Source organism: Dryobates pubescens, chromosome 3 (genome assembly GCF_014839835.1).
Source record: "Dryobates pubescens isolate bDryPub1 chromosome 3, bDryPub1.pri, whole genome shotgun sequence".
Lineage (NCBI taxonomy): Eukaryota > Metazoa > Chordata > Aves > Piciformes > Picidae > Dryobates > Dryobates pubescens.
This window is the reverse complement of record NC_071614.1, coordinates 38,581,694-38,601,314: the sequence shown is the minus strand read 5'-3', so window position 1 is coordinate 38,601,314 and position 19,621 is coordinate 38,581,694. Positions and strand designations below refer to the sequence as shown.

At 42.4% G+C, this 19,621-nt stretch overlaps 1 protein-coding gene across 1 annotated transcript; it reads left to right on the top strand.

Annotated features, from left to right (window-relative positions):
- Positions 1-1,231: 1,231 nt before the first annotated feature.
- Positions 1,232-2,383, top strand: FAM110C (family with sequence similarity 110 member C). Its single transcript, XM_009910284.2, has one exon. The coding sequence runs from the start codon at positions 1,257-1,259 to the stop codon at positions 2,346-2,348; it is 1,092 nt and encodes a 363-aa protein (XP_009908586.2). The 5' UTR covers positions 1,232-1,256; the 3' UTR covers positions 2,349-2,383.
- Positions 2,384-19,621: the final 17,238 nt, after the last annotated feature.

Below are 19,621 nucleotides of genomic sequence, written 5' to 3'. Positions count from 1 at the left end.
GTGCTCAAAACTCCTCTGCCTGCTCCTATGGGCTGCAGAAGGGCATGCATACCCAACACTTACCTTACACTTTCTTGACATTAAAAATGCCTAGTATGTTTTATTTCCAGCCACACAGCTAGGAGCAAATAGTTCCTGGTGGGAAAGTGGTGTACTCTGAAACTTCATAATGACAGGAAGGTCTGCAGTCTCCCTTTGTACGTTTGTTAATTTGTTTGCCACAATTCAGTGATTGTAAAGATGAGGTATAGGTCAATCACCACCAAATCATTCTGATATTACAATACCACTGAAGTAACAGACATTAAAACAAACATACCAATGAAACAAAACCAAACCAAACCACTAAAAAAAACACACAACCCCTCCCACACACACATCACACACCCCCTCCCTCCCCCCAATCCCCTCAAAACTAGAGGTGAAAAACCTTTCAGTTGTTAGTTAGCTTTGGGGGTTATATAAAAAGCAAAGTTATAGGTAACTCAGTTACTAGTGACCACAGGGAAGGTACATCTCACATGAGATAACACGGGCAGAATTTGGATGCTCAGACTGTCCAGGTTTGACCATCCCTGGAGGTGTTCATAAAATTTATAGGCATGGCACTTTGGGACATGGTTTCACATGGCATGGTGGTGTTGGGTTGACAGGTGGACTGGATGATCTTAAGAGGTTTTTCCAACTTTAATGATTCTGTGGTTTCATACTGGCCTCCCAGGGAAAGGTGTTCTGGAATCTGCAGGATCAGGCTCTGAGCCAGAAGCGTCTCGTCCGCAGGAGGTGTCCCGGCAGAAGCCGCTTCTGAGTGGAAGCGATTCGAGGAGTACCTCGGAGGCCGGCGCTGGCCATGCCCCCACAACCTGTGCACCGCCCGCTCCAGGAGCCTCCCTGCTGGCAGCAGCAGCAGCAGCGGCTGCCCCGCGGAGGTTCCGGGGCGCGGACGGGAAGCGGGATTGGCTGTGCCCGGCCGGTGGGGCGGGCGGGGCGGCGGCGGCGGAGCTGGAAGCGGACGCGGCCGGTAGGGACGCGGCCGGGCGGCAGGGACGGGGTGGCGCGGGTGTAGCTTTGCCCTCGGAGGGGTTCAGCCGTCTCCAACAACTAGGCTTCCCTTTGCTTTTCTTTTTACCTTTTTTTGGGCAAATTTATTTACTGTCCCCCCCCCCCTTTTTTTTTTTTTTCCTTCTTTTTTGTTTTTTTTTTTTGTTACTTTCTCTCAGGGGATTGGGCGTAGGATCCCCGTCGTTGAAACTGCTATGCCAACTGAATTCTCCCGGGCCGTGAGGATGCACGCCATCTCCGACCTCCACTCCTCCTTCACCCTGCGACTCCTCAACAAGGGTCCCGAGTACCTCCGCAGGCAGATGGAGGCAGGCAGCCCGGGCAGGAGAAGTGCCGTGGAGAGGTTGGCAGCCGATAAGGCCAAGTACGTCAAAAGTCAGCAGGTAATCAGCACCAAGCAGGAGCCTGTCATCATGCTTAGCTCTGCCTCGGAGAGCAGCAGCGAGACCTGCTCTGTAGAGAGCAAAAAAAGCAGCCGGGACTTTGGGAGAGGGAAGAGCGCGAAGCCCCTGGAGCTAGCGGTGTACTCCTGCCGGGCTCCCCTGCAGCACGGCCCGCCCATAGCCAGGCGCAGCACCCCCAGGAGGCAGATGCGGCCGGATTCCCTAGTGATTTACCGCCAGAAATGCGAGTTTGGGAGAGGTCAAACCCAGGACAGCTCACGAGGGAACGTGGTGAGGAGGATCTTCCACGGGTCCGTAAAGGAGAAACGGCTGACTTCCCCTGAGATGCCCAGAGTTATGGAGGACTCCACAGCTGCCGAGAGCAAAGAGCTTCCCTCATCAAAAGACTCTGACCATGAGCCAAGCAACCATGAAGTGGAGCAAGCTGTCACTGTGAGCACCAAAGCCCCAGAGGTATGTACAAAAGAGCGTGAGAGACCCTTGAAACTGAATATAACTCCTGAGGAGGTCAAGGAGGTGAAGAGGAGAGGTCTCCATCGCTCTCAGTCAGACATCAGCTCTCGCTACTCTAAGTCCTTCTCCGAGTTTGATACATTTTTCAAGTACTGTGGCCTGGAGCAGGAGGTCATCGAGGATCTTGGGAGAGAGAACTTCTCTGTCGTATCTGACAACGTCTCCTTCAAGTTCCGCAGCATTAGCGTGGCAACATCCGAGAGCGACTTCACAAGGCACAGCGGAGATGAGGGGCTGCTGGAGGATGAACTGACAGAACAGGTCCCAAGCAGCACCTCCGTGATCGAGCGCAACGCTCGGATAATCAAATGGTTGTACACGTGTAAGAAAGCCAAGGAGACCAGCAAGGTGATCCAGGAACTGGCATGAATAGCTTCTTTCAGCTTGAGTTGCAGCCTGGTGAACTCAAGGTGTGTGCAAAACCTCACCCTGTTGGTTTCATCTATTTCTCTTTCCTCTTTAGCAAGACGTTACCTCCTCTTAATTTATTTTAGGCTTTTCATGAAGGGCTGAAGGGAAATGTATGTTATATGCTACATGTTCCAGTGTGGCCTTTTTGCAAAGCAGAAATCCATGTCATTATAAAAAACAAAATACAAACAAACAAATGCATGCAGCATGTCAGATTTAGATCAGGACACCCCACCCCCCATGAAATTAAAGAGTTGGTATCTATGAGACATACCCTTTGCAGATTCCTGCTTCATAAATAGCTTGTTTTCTCTAATTTCTGCTATATAAATGCCAGTAAAAAACTTATAAAAGTGTACAACCCTTAATTACAGTTGCTTAGATAACAGACTGAACTGAAACTACTAGTAATTAGGAGTACACTGTATTTATACTGTATGGCTACAGGTTTCCTTTTCTTACTCTCCCTCACTCTCTCATTCCTCCCCCCATACACAGGCATCCCCCAAGTATCAGGAAAGCAAAGCTGAAGTCAGTGCTCCTCCTAGCAATTTTATTTTCCCCATAGCTTTCTGTTTGGATTATAAAAGTTTGCTCCAGGGGATCCTCTAGCATGTTGCAGGCTTTAAGTTTTCTGTCCCATTAGACTGTGGTGCTGCAGTGGGTTTTGCTGTGTGGTTTGGCACCGGCAGCTGGAAATGGATTGTGTGGTTCACCTTGGTTAAAGGGGTGCTTCACTGCTTTAAACTACTTATTTTACATGTGTGCCACACATTAATGGTTATTAAATTTGCCACACACATGTGGCATCTAAGCTTAGAAATCAAGTGCTTCACAGGCAGAAGCAGAACAGATTTATCCTTGGTTAAACCTTATACCCTGGTCTTCATAAAAGCCAAGTCTGTATCTGGTCTCCTGAGAAAGAACTCTATTCATGGAGCCTTGGTATTGGTGACACAGGAGATAAGTTTTTTCTCCTTCCAGTGCCTGCAGCCTTTAGGGTAAGTGCTGTAGCCTGCAGTATGGTATTTAAAAATTGCTTGAGTAGGTCTTGGTATGAAGGGTTGCATGTATGTTTTCTGACAGTTTGTAATTGGTGCATGGGAAGAACATCATTCAATGTAGATACAGCTGTTGATAGAGCCTGTGGGCCTTAGGAATATGGAGAAATGTGCTTGAGCCTCTTCCTACATGGATGGGGGGCTATTGCTCCTGATTCATTTGATCTATATAACCCAAAAAGCCATTTACTTACTGGAAATTGGTTTTAATTATGTGAAATTTGGATCACTTTTAAAATCTGAATGTTTCTCCAAAGCCTATTATTTTCTTCCTGCAAGTTGAGGGAGGAGGAAAGGAGAGAGCCATTTTTACACAAACAGTTCAAGCCCCTGTATGGCTCTCAGATATCTGGCTGACATCTTAAAGAAGTGTTGTTCTGTGACAGATCCTTTCCCAAATTACCTTAGAGAGAAGAAAAGGCTCTCCTGAGCTAGTAATTTCTCCTTGCCCATCCTTCAGTGATAAAAGGCCAGAGAGATAACACAAAGCCAAATAGGGCTGGTGGCCATTTGTGAAGCTCATTGCATCTGCCAGTCTTCCTAAACACACAGGATGAGAGTTGGATTTCACCACAAGCAGGAGCCACATAAGAGAAACAACCACACTTCTGTGATAGAAAACAGAATAAATGCCTGTTTGTGCCTGAATGCCCTTGCCAGGGGTAGAGTCCAGGGCCAGAACAACAGTTGTCACCACAGAGGTGACGCCTCAGGATGGAGCCGTTGGTCATTTCCCATACATTTGCAAATTGTGTCCAGCACTACAGCTGAAACAGGAGATGCTGGTGACTACCCCAGGGAACTTGCAGTCTGCAGAGGAGGTTCCTTTACCAGGGCAAAGGCAAAGGCAGAAGAGAGGCAAACTGGCTCACCCTGCTGTGGTCAGTGTTTTTTGTATTTTCACGTCTTAAGACAAGATGACAGTTATAGCACATAGCCTAACAAGATGCTGGAAAGACCTCCATAAAGTGAACAGCAAGTTTATTCAAGTCTATGGTCATTCTGCAATAATTTTAATACCTGGAACAAGAGAGTGCTTTATACTGGTAGCAGTTTTCCTTAACAAAATTTGCAGCTTGGGAGAAACTGATCCACAGGGTCCATGTTACAAAACTAATTTTAAGTACACTAGAGCTGACTCTCAGCTGACAGACCTCAGCAGTGGGGCTTTTATTGCTTCTGGGGTAATTTCTGAAAGCTTGAGATTGTTCCTACCATTTAGGCCACAGAACCAGAAAGTTCAGAAAGGTCAGCTAAAAATACCTGTAGATAGCACCCAAAATAAAGGACTTGAGTCATCAAGAGCTACCATAAGTTAAATATTACATTTACTGGGCAGAATTTAAGCTGAGAGTTGTCATCACCACGTGATTGCATGATAAGTCCTATTCTGATCTATTCTTTCAGCCCTACACTTCCTCTGACAGTGCAGCATCAAGTTAGAAATCTGCATGTTTCTGCTATATCCACATACTTGGCTCTGCTTTCTGGTTATTAATGGGTAGAGAACTCCTCTGCTACACGGGGGAGCAGTGTGTGTTCTCCCTGGTGCTCCCAGGCACCTTCTTGAAGGTTCCTTGTTTTGTGGAAAGGCTTGAAAATTGTTGCACCTTCTTAGGAAAAATTGGCAGAAACCTGTTTTCTAAACTCCAGCACTCGTTACATGTAAAACCTCTTGGAAGAACTGCAGGGCTTTTATGGGCCAGTGATCATCCCATGCATATTTTATGTTCTCTATTTAGTTTTTCATGAGCTCTCCAAGACCTGATGGGACACCCTGTAAATAAAACAGTTATTTGAAGGATCAGGTTCCCTAACAGGTTTCATCAGAGTGACAATTGCAGAGTCTGAGCATGGGTGGTGAGCTTCAGAAAACCAAGGTACTCAGTGAGGTGGGCACTCCTCAGTAGGATATTGCCTGGACTCACCTCTGTAGTTAAGCTGCTCAGCTCCTCTCACAGTCAGTTCTTGACTCTTAAGAAGGGGATTCACTGTTTGCTTCTTCCTGGGTTGCATCAAGGCTATTCAGCCTTGACTTTCAGCAACATTCTTAAATATGTGTTCATTGTTCAAGTGGAAATCTCCTGAGAGGGGAATTTACTATGTTGGCAACAGCCATAAACAGCTGAATGAAAGCTTTAGAGTATTACCTTACATTTGTCTGATGTGATAAATAATAAATGACACTTTTTTTCCTCTTCCTTTAGAATCCTTGACTTGGAAGTTGACCAAAACCAGACTCAGCAAGAAACTCTTCTTTCTTCTAGCTTGTGACTACTTTGTCCAAGTTTACTATTTTATTGTTGCCTCCTGCCCTCACCCCCATCCCCTGGAAGTCTCACTCTTGTCACAAGCACAGGGGTGTCCAAGAGTGTGATGACATGTGAAGACTGTGAACTGTGCCCCATCAAGGCAGTGGGAAATGGAAGCCTCTGAAAAAACGAAGCATGGAAGCAGCTGCCATCCATGATAATATCTAGCATGAGCTCGTAGTCCCAGAATGCCATGCTGGGCTGGGACAGAAGGTCTGTGTTCTGCACTCATTTCTTTCAAGCAATGAATTGTCAACAGGGATTGGAGGAGAAAGTGGGAATGAAGTGGCAATGACCTCTGGGTAAAGTATTCCCTTGTAGGCAGACAGACTGCACCTGGCTGTTCAAAGGCTCTCTTTTATCAGGGCTGTTTGACCAGGGCTCATCCTTGCATCATTAGATATTATTTGTTTGGCTGGTGAGGACTAGCTGTGGCAGCTTTATCTGGGATACTTGGCAAACGTGTTGTAAGCTAAATCCCTGCCAAGCCCCTCTGGAGAGTACTGATCCCAAATTTGAGTACCTTGTCTCTTGTCTAGTTTGCTCTGTCAGTTGCTTGCTCAGCCAGTGAGGAGGAATGGCCTTTGAAACCTTGCCCAAAATATTTTCAGTAGCATGGTTCCAAGAAACAAGAAAAATGAGGAAGAGTTTTACAGAACAGAGCAATGCACATGTACAGAGGCTACTCCACTTGCAGCATGACTCTGACATTGCAAACATTGCAAGGTTTAGCAGCTTGTGGTTTAACGCCTTCAATTTTATGCATTGTGAGTGAGCAGTGGGGTTTACAGAATCATGTTAGGAAGCTGTATCCGGGCTGGGTAAGGCCACACTTCCTATAGTGTGGGTCTGGAATATGGATGTGCAGGATGGCATCCTGCTGCAAGGTAAAGGAGGCATGTTGGGGCCTGTTCGTACCAGGTAAATGCCCTGATGGGGTGAGACACCCTGCGTAGACAGCACCATACTCATTATCATCAGTGAAATGCTTCATTTGGACCCCTGAGCTAAATGTGTTTTAAAAGCTGATAAAAAACACTTTGGCTCATCAATGTAGTGACTGAGGCTTTTACAATAACTCACAGAATTTTCTGGCTGTGCCCCAAACACCCCAGTCTGCCATTGCTCTCTAGAAAATGTCTTGTACCAAAGCATTTCATTGTGGACATTGTAAACCACCCAAAAAATGCAAAAACCCCCTCCAAAACAATAGAAGCCAAAGCCAATTCCCCTTTCAGTTACACCAACACTTATCTGTGAGAGCTGTCGTACCTGCTGTAATAGTGGCTCCACCTGAGGGTCCTGCAGAGGTTAAAACTTTACTTTTTGTTACTGTGGATGTAGTGTCCTGTTGTCTATCTTATCTAGCTACCAGACCTGCAATGTGAGGAGTCCAGAAACACCAGCTTTCATTCTCCACATTCCTCCTGCCTACACCATGGCAGCTAATTCCACTGCCTTTCCTGGCCCCAAACAGCTGCTGGCACAGCTGGGTAGATGCCAAGCAAGTGACCAGTTGAACTGCAGTTCTCAAGTGTTTGCTGCTCCCAGCAAATACATCTGGAGAAGTGGAAAGGGCAAGAGTGAGCACCAGGGATTCAACAACACATTGGTGATAGGAGAAGCCCATTTTACCTGTTTTAACCTATGGTGCTGTGCACTGGAAGAGTTGCTCTTGAAGTGCTCCTCAGGCAGTTTAGCTGACATCAGCTAAAGTCACAGCAAGATCATCCAGATTGCATTTCCATATGTGGCTGTCAGTCCCTGGATGGTTAGTTCTCAATTACAACAGTTTGGGAATGCAGGACATTTGTCTTCATTTTCTAGTGCTGTGTACTAAGATCTACATGTCTGAAGTTGTCAGATAACAATTCCAGATAAAATAACTGTTGAACCCACTTTCCACTCGAGAGAAAATTAAATCATTTTCATAAGCGAGCTTCTGCAAGCTCCAGGGGAAGGTAATAGATGGGGATGTTTGTTATATGATGCCATTTCCACAGTTATTTGTTACATTATTATTATTAAAAGATGGTCCTCAGAAAACTCCAACTCAAAATGCTGCTAATATGACAAGATTTAGAAGATGTAGCTTTTTAAGGGACACAGTCTAGGTGCATTAGTCTGGAACACAACCTGCTGTATCTATATTTTTCATGCTCACTTTGCAGGGTGCACCTAAATATTTATATACATTTCTCAGAGCTAAGAACTGCTTTCCTTTGAAAAATACGGGTGACTGTAGACAGATCAGAGTGCAGGAAAAATCTTTTGCATTACAAATTGGTGCCCCGCTGCAGAAGAGAATTGTGTTGTTCTCAAGAAGATTATTGGGCTCATTTTCAAACTTCTGTTTGGTTTTGCTCTTTTAGTTGAGCAGTTCTTGAAAATTAAGATCAAAGATGCATTGCTCAGGAGTTTTCGCTGTTAGGAAGGAATGTGTTTAATGTGCTTGAATGTACTGAGCACCAACCTTTCTCAAAGTCAGTGAAGATTTTATGGCAGAGGTTAGTGACGTTAAAACTGGCCCCATTCTGAATCTTTTTTTAATCCTTCTATTTGTCTTTATGGACAGTTCAGTGTGGTTGTGGTGACTTCCCACACTGATATGTGGCAAAATTTCCCTGGCTTTGTTCAGACTCTGATACAGGGGAACACCAAGCTCTCCCAGCTATCATTTACTTTGGAGACTATGTGGACTTACTGAACTCTTTCCCCAAAAAGCTATAGATTCCCTTTATTAAATAACAGCTTCTGAGTAAGCTAATATCCTACCTTCCCCAGCATGCCAGAAAAACAGTAGATGAGAATCCTTTCTCTGTACATTTTGGGAATGGGTCATTCATTGCTTTTTCCAAAGCCTGGGAGTTCTGGACTTCACTCAGCTCCTGTCACTGTTACATGTAAAGGCTTTTCCTTCCTTGTGCTGGGCCTTTCAGTCCTATGCCTCAAAATGAGAAAAACTTGCTAATATTACTCACTACCTATTTTTTCCCAAAAAAAAAAATATTGAGATTATTTTTTACCATTTAGTTATGAAACACTTGCTTTGGATGGGGTGGGATTTTCAGATTTAGCGATTAACTGAGGTAAAATGTGACATTTAGGTATGAACAAAACTTTTAGCAATGGAGTTTTCAGTCTTTTGGGAGACCTAAAACTGGGGCTGAGGGCAAAGGCAAGTCATAAATTGAATTATTTAGTTTGACTAGAGCTATGTAAACTTAAACAGTCAAATGGGGTACAAGTGTGCAGCGCTAACTGCTGTTTACACCCACATGTGGCAAGGTGCTCCAGTGCTGTGACAAGGGGCAATGTCCACAGCTGTAATGTAACAGACTAAAAGTACAAAGTCTAGTTTTTATGGCCTGGATGCAAGTTTTTGCAATAAAGGCCCCAAATAGAGACTGTAATCTTTGCAATATATTGTAAATATTGCTGTACAGAAATCTATAAGTAAGAAATACAGATAGTTCTATAATATGTATATTACTTTCCTAAGGAATAAAAGCCCTTGTGTTTTGTGAAATTGAGGGTCACAGTCAGGATTACATCCATGGGGAATTAAGTAGAAACTTTCTCCTGGTAGCAGGTTGTTCTGTCATTGCCTTCTGTGAAGTTTCTTGCATCAGCTTTTGAATCCTTTGAAATGGAGCACTGGTCAGATTTGTTATAGATGTTTCTACGTTGTTGTGTTTATATTCCTACCAAAGAACCTGCAGTGCTATTGAATGCATACAAATAAAACCACCACTCTGAAAGTTAATGTTTTTTTTGCAGCTTATTTCTGAAGGGTAGTATTTTTTTTCCTAGACTTCAGTGTTATCTTTGGTTTTACTTACTATCAAAAGCTCCAGTGTGCTCCAGGCAATACCACATTCATCACAGCCAGCATCCAGAGTGGCTGGCAGGGAGTTTGAAGTTCTGCTTGGAAAAAGCATTATCTCCAGAATCTTAGTAACAAGCTGTTGTTGAGTGGATTTTATGGGGAGGATTCAATATTTGATGCTCATTCCCTGTGCTTATATTTTGTAAAGAAAGCAGCAGAAGTACTGATTGCATACAGTGAGCTTTCACCAGAGACTAATGCCCTCCAGTTTTTATGATCATTTTGGTATGGTCAAACCAGCTCAGACACAAGTGTTTCACTGCCTGGCATTTGAATGCAACTGGAGGCAGAGCCAGCTGATGCAGCTTAGACTCTTCCACAGAAACCCAAGAGCAACTTTATCATCGCTGACATGCAGCTTTCCCCACAAAAATTCTGACTGACCCATGTTAGTGCAAGACACAAAGAACTTCTGGACAAGGGTGACAATTTCTGCATCCCTTTGTGCAAGCCTTTGCTAGTATTGCTGTCTTTGAGAGTAAGGAGCTATCCCAGCCCTTGAATAACCCTTGGGCTACAGCCCGGATGAGCATTTAAGAACGTAATTCTGAAGTCGTTTTCCACATAGCACCTTTGTCCCACCTTTTACCAAGTGCAGTGGATAACTTTCAGAAATAAGGATTTGCAAGTTTCTAGTTCTGGACTGTCTGCTGCTCTTAAAATCTACTGATTTCACTGCTTCTCTTTTGATTCATCTCTGGGTGGTAAATAGCTGTTGGAAAGAAACTCCACAGAGATACAGTAACTGGAAAATTTTCTTTTGGGGTGTTTTGTAGATGTTGATGCCTCCTCAGCGCAGAGCTGCAAAAATACTTAGTATCTCCAAGAGCTTCTCAGAGCAGCCTAGGCAACAGCTGACAAATCAGCAAATACAGGGATAAGTTTTATTCTGCAAAGTGATGCCTCCAGTTTTTGGAGAGGTTTAGTTTTTTGGTTCTATCCATGCTGGATTCATCCTGTATGACTAAAGCGGACTGTATCAGTTCAGCTAAGTGGAATGCTGCAGAGAGAGGTGGTAGATGCCTCACCTCTGGAAATAAAATGGGCTTGGAAAAGACTACTCAGCTCATGTGCAGTCACTCATGCAACAGGCAGTTTAGCCCAGGGGATCTCTGTGATGAAAGGTGTTGAGAATTTTGCTAATTTGCACTTCCCAGTGAGATGGTGGTATACCAGAAAAACTATCAATTGTAGAGAACAACCTCCAAGTTGTGTATCCATCTCCAGGAATCAGTCTAGCTCCTGAAAGAACATAAAACCCTGTAAAACTGGTTTGCACGTTTGTAGGGCAGTTGGGTTGCCCTGGCAATTGATATGATTTAAAAGATCTAAGAACTTTGATTTGGTTTCACAGTTCTCAAGAGCACCAATTTTATGTTCTTTATCACTGGCTGTAGCAAGAACCAGAGGGTAGCAATCACTGACAGTTACCCACAAAACCCCATGGTTGTTCATCAAGTAGTGATCAATATAGACCAGTGCTGAACCACCCAGAGCCAAGGTTGAGACTCGCACGTGAAGGCACAGGCACAGTGGAGCACACAAAAGAGAATATTGCTCTTACACCTTCCTGTCCACTTAATCTCTTCTTATGTCACTGTTTTTCTCACTGGCAAGAGGGAAGTCTTAATGACTTCCACAAGTTATTCATTTGGTTTAATTACTAATCTTGTGCCCTCTCTGACAGTCCCTTTCTGTTTACATTCCCAAGGAACTCATTCATGTGCCAGTCATGTTACACAAGACACTATTCATCTATCCTCATTCTTGTGCAGTCTTTTTTTCCTGAATAATGTTTGCAGTTAGTTTTTACATCCTTCTGCTCAATCTTTATCTGTCTCTACCCCAAGGAAACTAAAAACTAAACATGAACAGTCAAGCAATGAATAAGTTGCATAGCTAAGCAGAAGCTTATTAGATTAGAATGCTCCAGTTCTTTTTCATGTGCATAGCTCTTCCTGCAGGTCTCTTCCAACCTTGGTGATTCTGTGATTATTTTTCATCATTTTCCTCTTCAATCCCTGATTCTAAACATCATCCTTGGCTTGGTTTAAGATAGTAAGTTTCTTAGAGCTGTGGTGTGACATTTTATTTGTATACAAGGAGCTCTGAGCATAGCTACTGCAAAATCAGTATTCAGTATCACTGAGGTTGGAAGAGACCTGAAAGATCATCAAGTCCAACCTGTCACCACAGACCTCATGACTAGAGTAGGGAGGACACTAGTGCCCACTCCAGGCTTGAACTCACGACCTTCCCCATTAAAGGTCTTATGTGCTACCAACTGAGCCATCAAACACCAAATCACAAATCTTTTCATGTTGAAATACAGTGTCAACCTTCTAGGAACTTCAGTGCAGCCAAATAAAAGAATACCAGGCCACTGAAAGCAAGTTGGGCAAGTTATTCAATAACAGGGCTGAAAGAAACAAACACACCTGAAGCAGTTGTCTGGCACACAGCACAGCAAGCTGTGTCTTGAACTTTTTGCAAAGATGGAGTTCCCCCCTGATTTCTTGAGGATTAACCCTCAACACTTATTTTCTGCAGGAAGGTAGATTTAAGTAGTTTATCACACTAAATAAACCAGCATCAAATGATGATTGCAGTCTGGTGGGTTCATCCGCAAGCACAAGTTCAGGAGACTCCAGACATCTACTGGGTTGAAAAGCTCCCTGAGAGCTGCCTCCATCTGCTGTGGCGGCAGCAAGAACAGCTCTCTGTTCTCTCTCCATGTTACACAAAAGGATTCAACTCCTTGATGTCAGTTACTATAAAAGAGGCTGAAAGCTACTGAGAAAAGGCCTGCAATATAACCTTCCAAACTGGACTAATAGTCTGGAGAATCCAATTTTCTTCAATTTTCAGTTATTTAGATCATATAACTTTACTACCCTACAGCTGTTGGAATAAAGGCCATGTCATTCTTCTAGGGCATGAGACGTTCATTGATAATCTTATATTGCTCTAAAAACATTGCTGAAACAAGCTGATGGAATGGTAAGAGAATTTCTTCTCTTCCTGCTAGTACAAAGTCTCATTATGCACTATCCAAAAGGATGCTTTTCTTCCACAGACAGTGTGTTTAAGATCCCCGTTTACAGCTGCCCATGCCTAATCACAAATTATCACAAATAAATTCTCCTGATTTTCAGATACTTACAAAATAAATCAGTGTGGCTTGCATTATGTTAGCATCTTGTCTTACCTGAGAACAGAGGCCAATATTGGCAACAGTCCTCACATGGAAAACATTTGTATGAATGCTGGAGTGCATAAAAAATCTTAACTCTGCTAATTAATCCACAGTAGGTAGTATAACATGGCAGATGTCTTGTGGCAAAAATTAATATGATGCAATAAAACAATTGTGTCCTGCAAAATGCAAGGAAACAAGGAACACAAATCTGGGGGAATATTTAATTCCCAAAGTTACGTCATTTGATGTATTTTCTGTCTTTCTTTCTTCAGGGGAGGTTTAGGTTGGGTATTAGAAGAAACTTCTTCACCAAAACTGTTCTAAGACTGAACAGGCTCCCCAGGGAGGTGGTTGAATACGCATCCATGGAGGTGTTTAAAAGATGCAGAGATGTGGTGCTGAGAGACATGATTTAGTATCAGATTTGGTAGTTAAGTAATAGTTGGACTTGATCTTAAAGACCTTTCCCGACCAAAACAATTCTATGATTCTATGTGCATAACATACAAACTCCACACTGAATACCTAGCCATGGACTCAGAGAAACCAAACATTAAAAAGAGCTTCCAAAGTTATCAGCTCACTTTCTTCAAAGTACCCTTGCAGCGTATCTAATAGTTTAGCAGAGCTTGCATGATAGGAAGAGATTGCAGTGTATCGTAGTACATTCCTCACAGAATAAAATTCAGATTCTGCCTGCGGCTGGGAGACACAGGAAACTGTTGTTTCCATGACAAGTATGGATTTAATTCTATTTATATGACTCTAATTGTAACATAAAATTGATTCAAAAGCATTGCAGACCTCTGTGTGCACAACTGTGCTTCAGCAATCCTCTATCTGCTTAGTTCAAGTCAATTTGCCACAAGGTTGCAGCTGAACAGATAGGCAGCTGAAAAGATTTGAAATGCTGAAATGTTCATTCAGCTGAGATGTGGCCCCAGAATGAGATCCTGGCCTTGCAGTTGAGCTAGTCATCATCTGTCAACTGCAGATCCAGCCTCTGAAATGTGCTGAAATGCAAAATAAAAAGATCTTGGCCACCTCCAGCCCTGCTTTAGTGAGTTAGTATCTTCTCAGCTCATTGTCCCTGTGACAGGAGATGATGAAGAAGTGGCTAGTGCTGGCAAAGGAGCCTTGCTAGGCAGAGAGGATGGCTGACCTGCGCTCAGAAACTTCTCATTGGAGTTCATGCTCTCAACTTGAGTTTTATCATCTTCAAGGCCCATGTCTACTGCTTAAGCTGGATACATACTGGTAAGATAAGGGGACAGGATTTCTTTTAATCTAAACAAATGCTCTGTCATTTCATATAGTCCTGTATTTGTCCTTCTAAATAGATAACACATATTTCCAGGTTTAGTCCATCTTAAAATGATTTAACTCATTCCTAAATTAAAGCAAATGCTGACCAAGGACTCTGTACTTGTTTCCTGTTCATTTTACTCCACATTATTCCATGTATGTGAATTTTCAAGGTGTATCTAGGTAAATTTCTTCTCAAATAATACCTTTTCATGGTTTTATAAACAAAGCTGTGTTCTAGACCAAAAACATTCAAACACTAAACTTTGTTCAGTTATTGAATCTGGACAAGAAAGAGAAGGACACCAGTTCTGCACTTCACATTTTGCTTTAAGCCTGGTCTTCATCCAAGTTCACAGTTTGGTGGAGGAGGCAGCAGTGCCACAAGGAATTCATGGTATGTGCTGTGTCTCATTATGGGTAAGTGCTGTGTTGTGTTGTAGAAGTATTGTATGCAGCATGATAAGGTCTTGAGAATGAGTGCAAAACATAAATGTTCCCTGCCCAAATATTCTGATTATAAGAAACCTGTGATGTCCATTTCCTGCAGCCTCCACAGCCTTCCCTAGCACTTCTGTTTCATGTGACTAATCTCAAAAACACAGCTGGAGACAAACTGATGGTGTCTGCACAGTCAGGATTACACCTTTGTCACTATGACCAAGGATGAAACATAAAGCAAAGACAACAAATTCCATCAGAACAGGAAGTAAACACAGGTGTTTCTGAGTGAAATCAAATGGGATTGTGCAATGGAAACAAAATATTCAAACATAAATAGGTGTATTCCAGATGGATAAATGTGCTTCATAGCTACAAATGCATCAGAATTAAGAGGAGAGCTAGTGTGGCTGATCAAGGAAGTGAAAATTAAACCAGTTTGAGAAGATTCCGCCCCCCCCCCCAAAAAAAAAAACACCAAAACGTTAAAAATGAGATGATCTGGAAAGCTTCCAAACTGTAGGGGGAAAAGAGATGTAGTTGTGATGATGTGTTTGTCAGTTTGGTGGAAGATGTAAGAAAAATTCATCAAGAATAAAGTGAAAGCTCACATCAACTATTTGGTTTCCTTATAAACTGTTGGCATGTGTCCACTATTCTCTGCAAGTCTCTGCTGAATTCTTAGAATCATAGAATGCATTGGGTTGGAAGGGAGCCCTGAAGGTCAAGGGGGTCAGGACCCCAGCAAGTTTGACCTTGAATGTCTCCAGGGATGGGGCCTCCACCACATCTCTGGGCAATCTCTTTCAGTATTTCATTACCCTCACTGTGAAGAACTTCCTTCTAATGTCCAGCCTAATCCAGCTGAAAACCATTCCCCCTCATTCTATTGCTACAAGCCCTTCTAAACAGTCACTCCCCAGCCTTCCTGTAGGTCCCCTTCAGATACCAAAATGCCCCTTGAGCCTTCTCTTCTCCAGGCCAAACAGCCCTAGCTCTCTCAGCTTGTCTTCATATGAGAAGTTCTCCAACCCTCTGATCATCTTCATGGCTTTCCTCTGGACTCACTCCAGCTTAAAAGAACGGAGTTAAAAGAAAGTTATTATGAGAATCATATTAAGGAAATTACAGGGGCTGGATACAGACTTATACAATGTTTTGCTTTTCAGGCTGAAATATTCTCATTATGTTTAATGAAATAATTAATTAATGGCAATAATTGCAGCTAAAAAGAGCCACATAACACCACAGGCAAGAGAAAGGGGTGCTAAGATACTTGGTAATAGCTGGAACTGTTTGAAATAGTGTAGCTTTTCAAAAGCACTCACAACCTTCCCAAGTCATAATTCTCTTTATCAGAAGTATCTCAGAGCCACTTTTACAGATGCCGGTACTAAGGGTTCCTCCACATGACTCAGCTATGGCAGCTGAACCTGCCAGCACTTGTCCTGTGAGCTGCTGTGACTGTCCAGGTGTGTTCTCCTACCCTACTCCAACTGAGAAGTGATGCAGCCAAGCCTGTAGACAGTTCACACTAAGGTGTTTTGCTTGGTTATGAGGGCAGGCTAATACAAACAGTACCCAGTAGCACAATACAGTTCACCTGATTTTAACCCCCTAGTAGCTCCTTCTGCAGTCTCTGAGTCATCCCTTGTTCTGACAGATCTGAGTATGAGGAATGAGTAATTTCTGGAGCTACCTATATTTCACCACTGATTACAGAGGGGGACGAGATGACTAGTGTAGGCTAGACTTTGGTCAGTGAATTTTAGACAGGAGTGATCCCACCTCAACATTCATAACTTAGAATGTTGTGAATGCAGTGTTTCTCTGAAGCCATAAAGCCTACTAGGATTTTTAGGGAGGGGCTATCATTTTCCCCCCAATGCTTTATTGAAATAAAACATTTCAGAGTGGCTGAAGATATTTTTAGAGTTTCTGAAAATACTCACCCAGATGTGGCTGGAAGAAGCTTCAACTTGGTAAACCCCAAACTTGTCAAACCTGAAGTTCCTCAAAAGAAATGCTGCAGAGCCAACCTAGTCATTGGCAGAAAATCCCAGTGTAGCAAAGGACATCAGGTACCCCCAAACTGGGTGAGACTCAGGAAATGTGGTACCATAGTGGTACTGGTGTCAAGAGAGCATGTAAAATATGTGTTTACTTCTTTAGGAGCCAGTAAGTTAGTCAAACTTAACGCTTGGCATATCAATTAAATTCTGGGACATACAGCTCTCTAGAGGCAGTTCTTCACTTCTCCCTTCAGACTCTTGTCAAGGTTATTTTCAATTTTCAACTTGCAGGTTATAAGCGGTGTTAGCTGAGCCATGGTGACATTTGGTGTATCCCTTTGATAAAGAGCAACACAGAAGACAAATCTGAAAAAATCCCTTTTCTGTCTCAGAAAAGAGCTGGGTCTTAGGTGGAAAAATTAAGCAATTGCTGGAAGGGCAAGGAAAAGCAAGGCAAAGATTGATTACAACTGCCTTTGTGTTCTTTTCAAAGTGAAAGAGAAAAGAGCAGTCTGTGAAAACAATAGCAAAGGTGTTTACAATCAATGGGGGAAAGACACATGAGATGTTAGTGTACATAAATCTAGATACCTAAATAGTAAGGCTGGTCAAGAAATTTTGAAGTAAAATATTTCAAAATGAGACTTGGTACCTGTAAGTTCATGATTTTCACAAAAGTACTGCATACATCGCTCCCTCCTGCCAGGAAATGATTTTCCTTTTCACAAACCCGTGAAAATCACAGAGTCACAGAATGGCAGGGGTTGGAAGGGACCTCTGAGGATCATTTAGTCCAGCTTTCCAGACAGGGCAGGATCACTTAGAGTAAATCACACAGGAACATGTCCAGGTGGGATGTGTGCCTCCAGAGCAGGAAGAACAACCCCAGGTCAAAACAGAACCTCACGTACCCAGAGCATCCGGTACACAAAGAAGCAGGCTCATTTTCAGGTTTGGCGGGGGTTTAGGGGATGGGGCAAACCCTGAAAAAGTTGAATATAATGAATAATTATTTGTTCAGCTGAACTGTAAGGAGGAAGTAATAGTTTGAAAGTGCATTCAGTGTGTAACAGCTGGGGTTTTGTTATAGGTAAGAGCCAGAACTGCTGTGACAAGAGTTTTAGAGAGCTCTCATTACACTGTTAATGCAAAACATTCCATATCAGCACTACTGAGTGTAGGCAGTGTGCCCCCTTGATCTCAAAAATTCAATATTCATGTATTTTCTGATGTCTATTAATATTCAAATTCAATACTTGTTAGCATTCCAATCAGACAAATCTCTTACAGGCCATTAGAGTGCTATATAGAGATTGATTATGTTTTCCAGTCAAATTGCATAAGAAAGGAAGTTTTCATATGAGCTCTAACATTGGATATCTTCTTATGTGACTGTACAACTACTTCAGCTGTTAATGTGTAACTACGTGAAAGATACTTTGGAACAATAGTTTGAGTCTTGTTTGCAGTTGTGCTGCCATCAAAAACCTGTGATTTACATGTGCTGTGATAAAACATTCAGTATTCAACAAAATAGAGTTTGCAGCAGAGAGGGAAGTAAAGGTAATTTCACTTTTACCTATCTTTCTACCTAAAGGTATGAGTCCCCTCTCTAGATATTATTTTATCCCTGCTTTTATGAAAGGTAAATCTGTTGTGCAACATTCTTAAATCATCCAGGAAATCTTGTAACATCCTCTCCAAATATTAAGCAATACTGTCTTTATTACCAGAAAAATGAAAATTCCATCAAAATGGAGAAATCACATGCTAAAAGGGAAAATTTGTAATTTATCTATGAGAATTATAGAGGAAAAAATAGGGAAAATAAAGAAGGAAGGGAGGTGGGGAGGAAGGAAGGGAGGAATTTCAGGCTGAAATGAAAGTGTCTAGGACATAAAAATTCAGAAAATACTTTAAAATAAAAGCTATGACCTGTTAGTAGCTCAGAAAGAATTTATACTAAGAAATTATACTCTTAAACTCTTCCTTATGTGTTTTTCACAAGCCATTTATGAACAAAGAATTTAACACTTTGCTCCTAAATTTGTCCATCCCCAACAGCCTCCTCCATATCTGACCCTTTGATTTGTTATTGTGTGCCTTCCCCACACCTGACCCTTGGATTTGTCATTGTGCTTACTCTGAAAATAAGGCTGCTTGCAAGGTTAGGCAACCCTCCCCACAGCACACACTTGGCGTACCTGAAAGTCATGTCCTGTATTTGCCTGAGGTATGAGCTGCCTCTCCTATAAAGGGGCAGAGATTGCATCTGTTTGCAGATGAAATCTATATTATTGATTTTTAGCCATCAAGGATCATGCAGATGCTGTTTGCTGAAACCCCAAGGCAAAGTATGAATTGCAGCACCAGAAAGACACCAGCCAATTTTTCTTGCCCCTGACATTTCCTTGCACTAGCACATATATCTTTTACTCTTTCTGTTTCAGAGACATGTCTATGTTGTATCTCAGATAAGTATGTTTTGTATCCTGAGATTTTCCTTGCTCTTCTAAATACACTAGTTCTCCCTACTCTAGCAATCTGTCAAAGGTGATCAAAGACAAAGCTGAGAGGAGATAGTTTAAAAGGGAATTGCTGATCAAAGGAGGGGGGGTGGGGGTGGGGCAGGAATAAAAAGTAACCAGAGATATGTGATGCCATGTCATGGGGGGACTGTTAGAGAGGGAATAATTGTCTACTTTGTTATTAAAATACAATGTTATATAAAAAATACTCTAAGAGCTCTTATTATCTAATAAAAAATTAACCAGTGGCTTTCTAATAGTTTGTCAGCTTCTTTCCTTACCTCTTCAGAACTGAAGGCTGTTTTTCTCTTTGGTTTTAATTCTTTCTCTGAAGTGTCTTGAACTGCTTAGTTTTGAAGACAAGCTACTAGGCTAAATCAATGAGTATTTGTATTTTATTTGCTTTAGGAAATCCACACACATTCTGGTGAAGAAAAGAATGCCTAAACTGACAAAGATTAAAAGTTGCAAAGGGTAAAATACC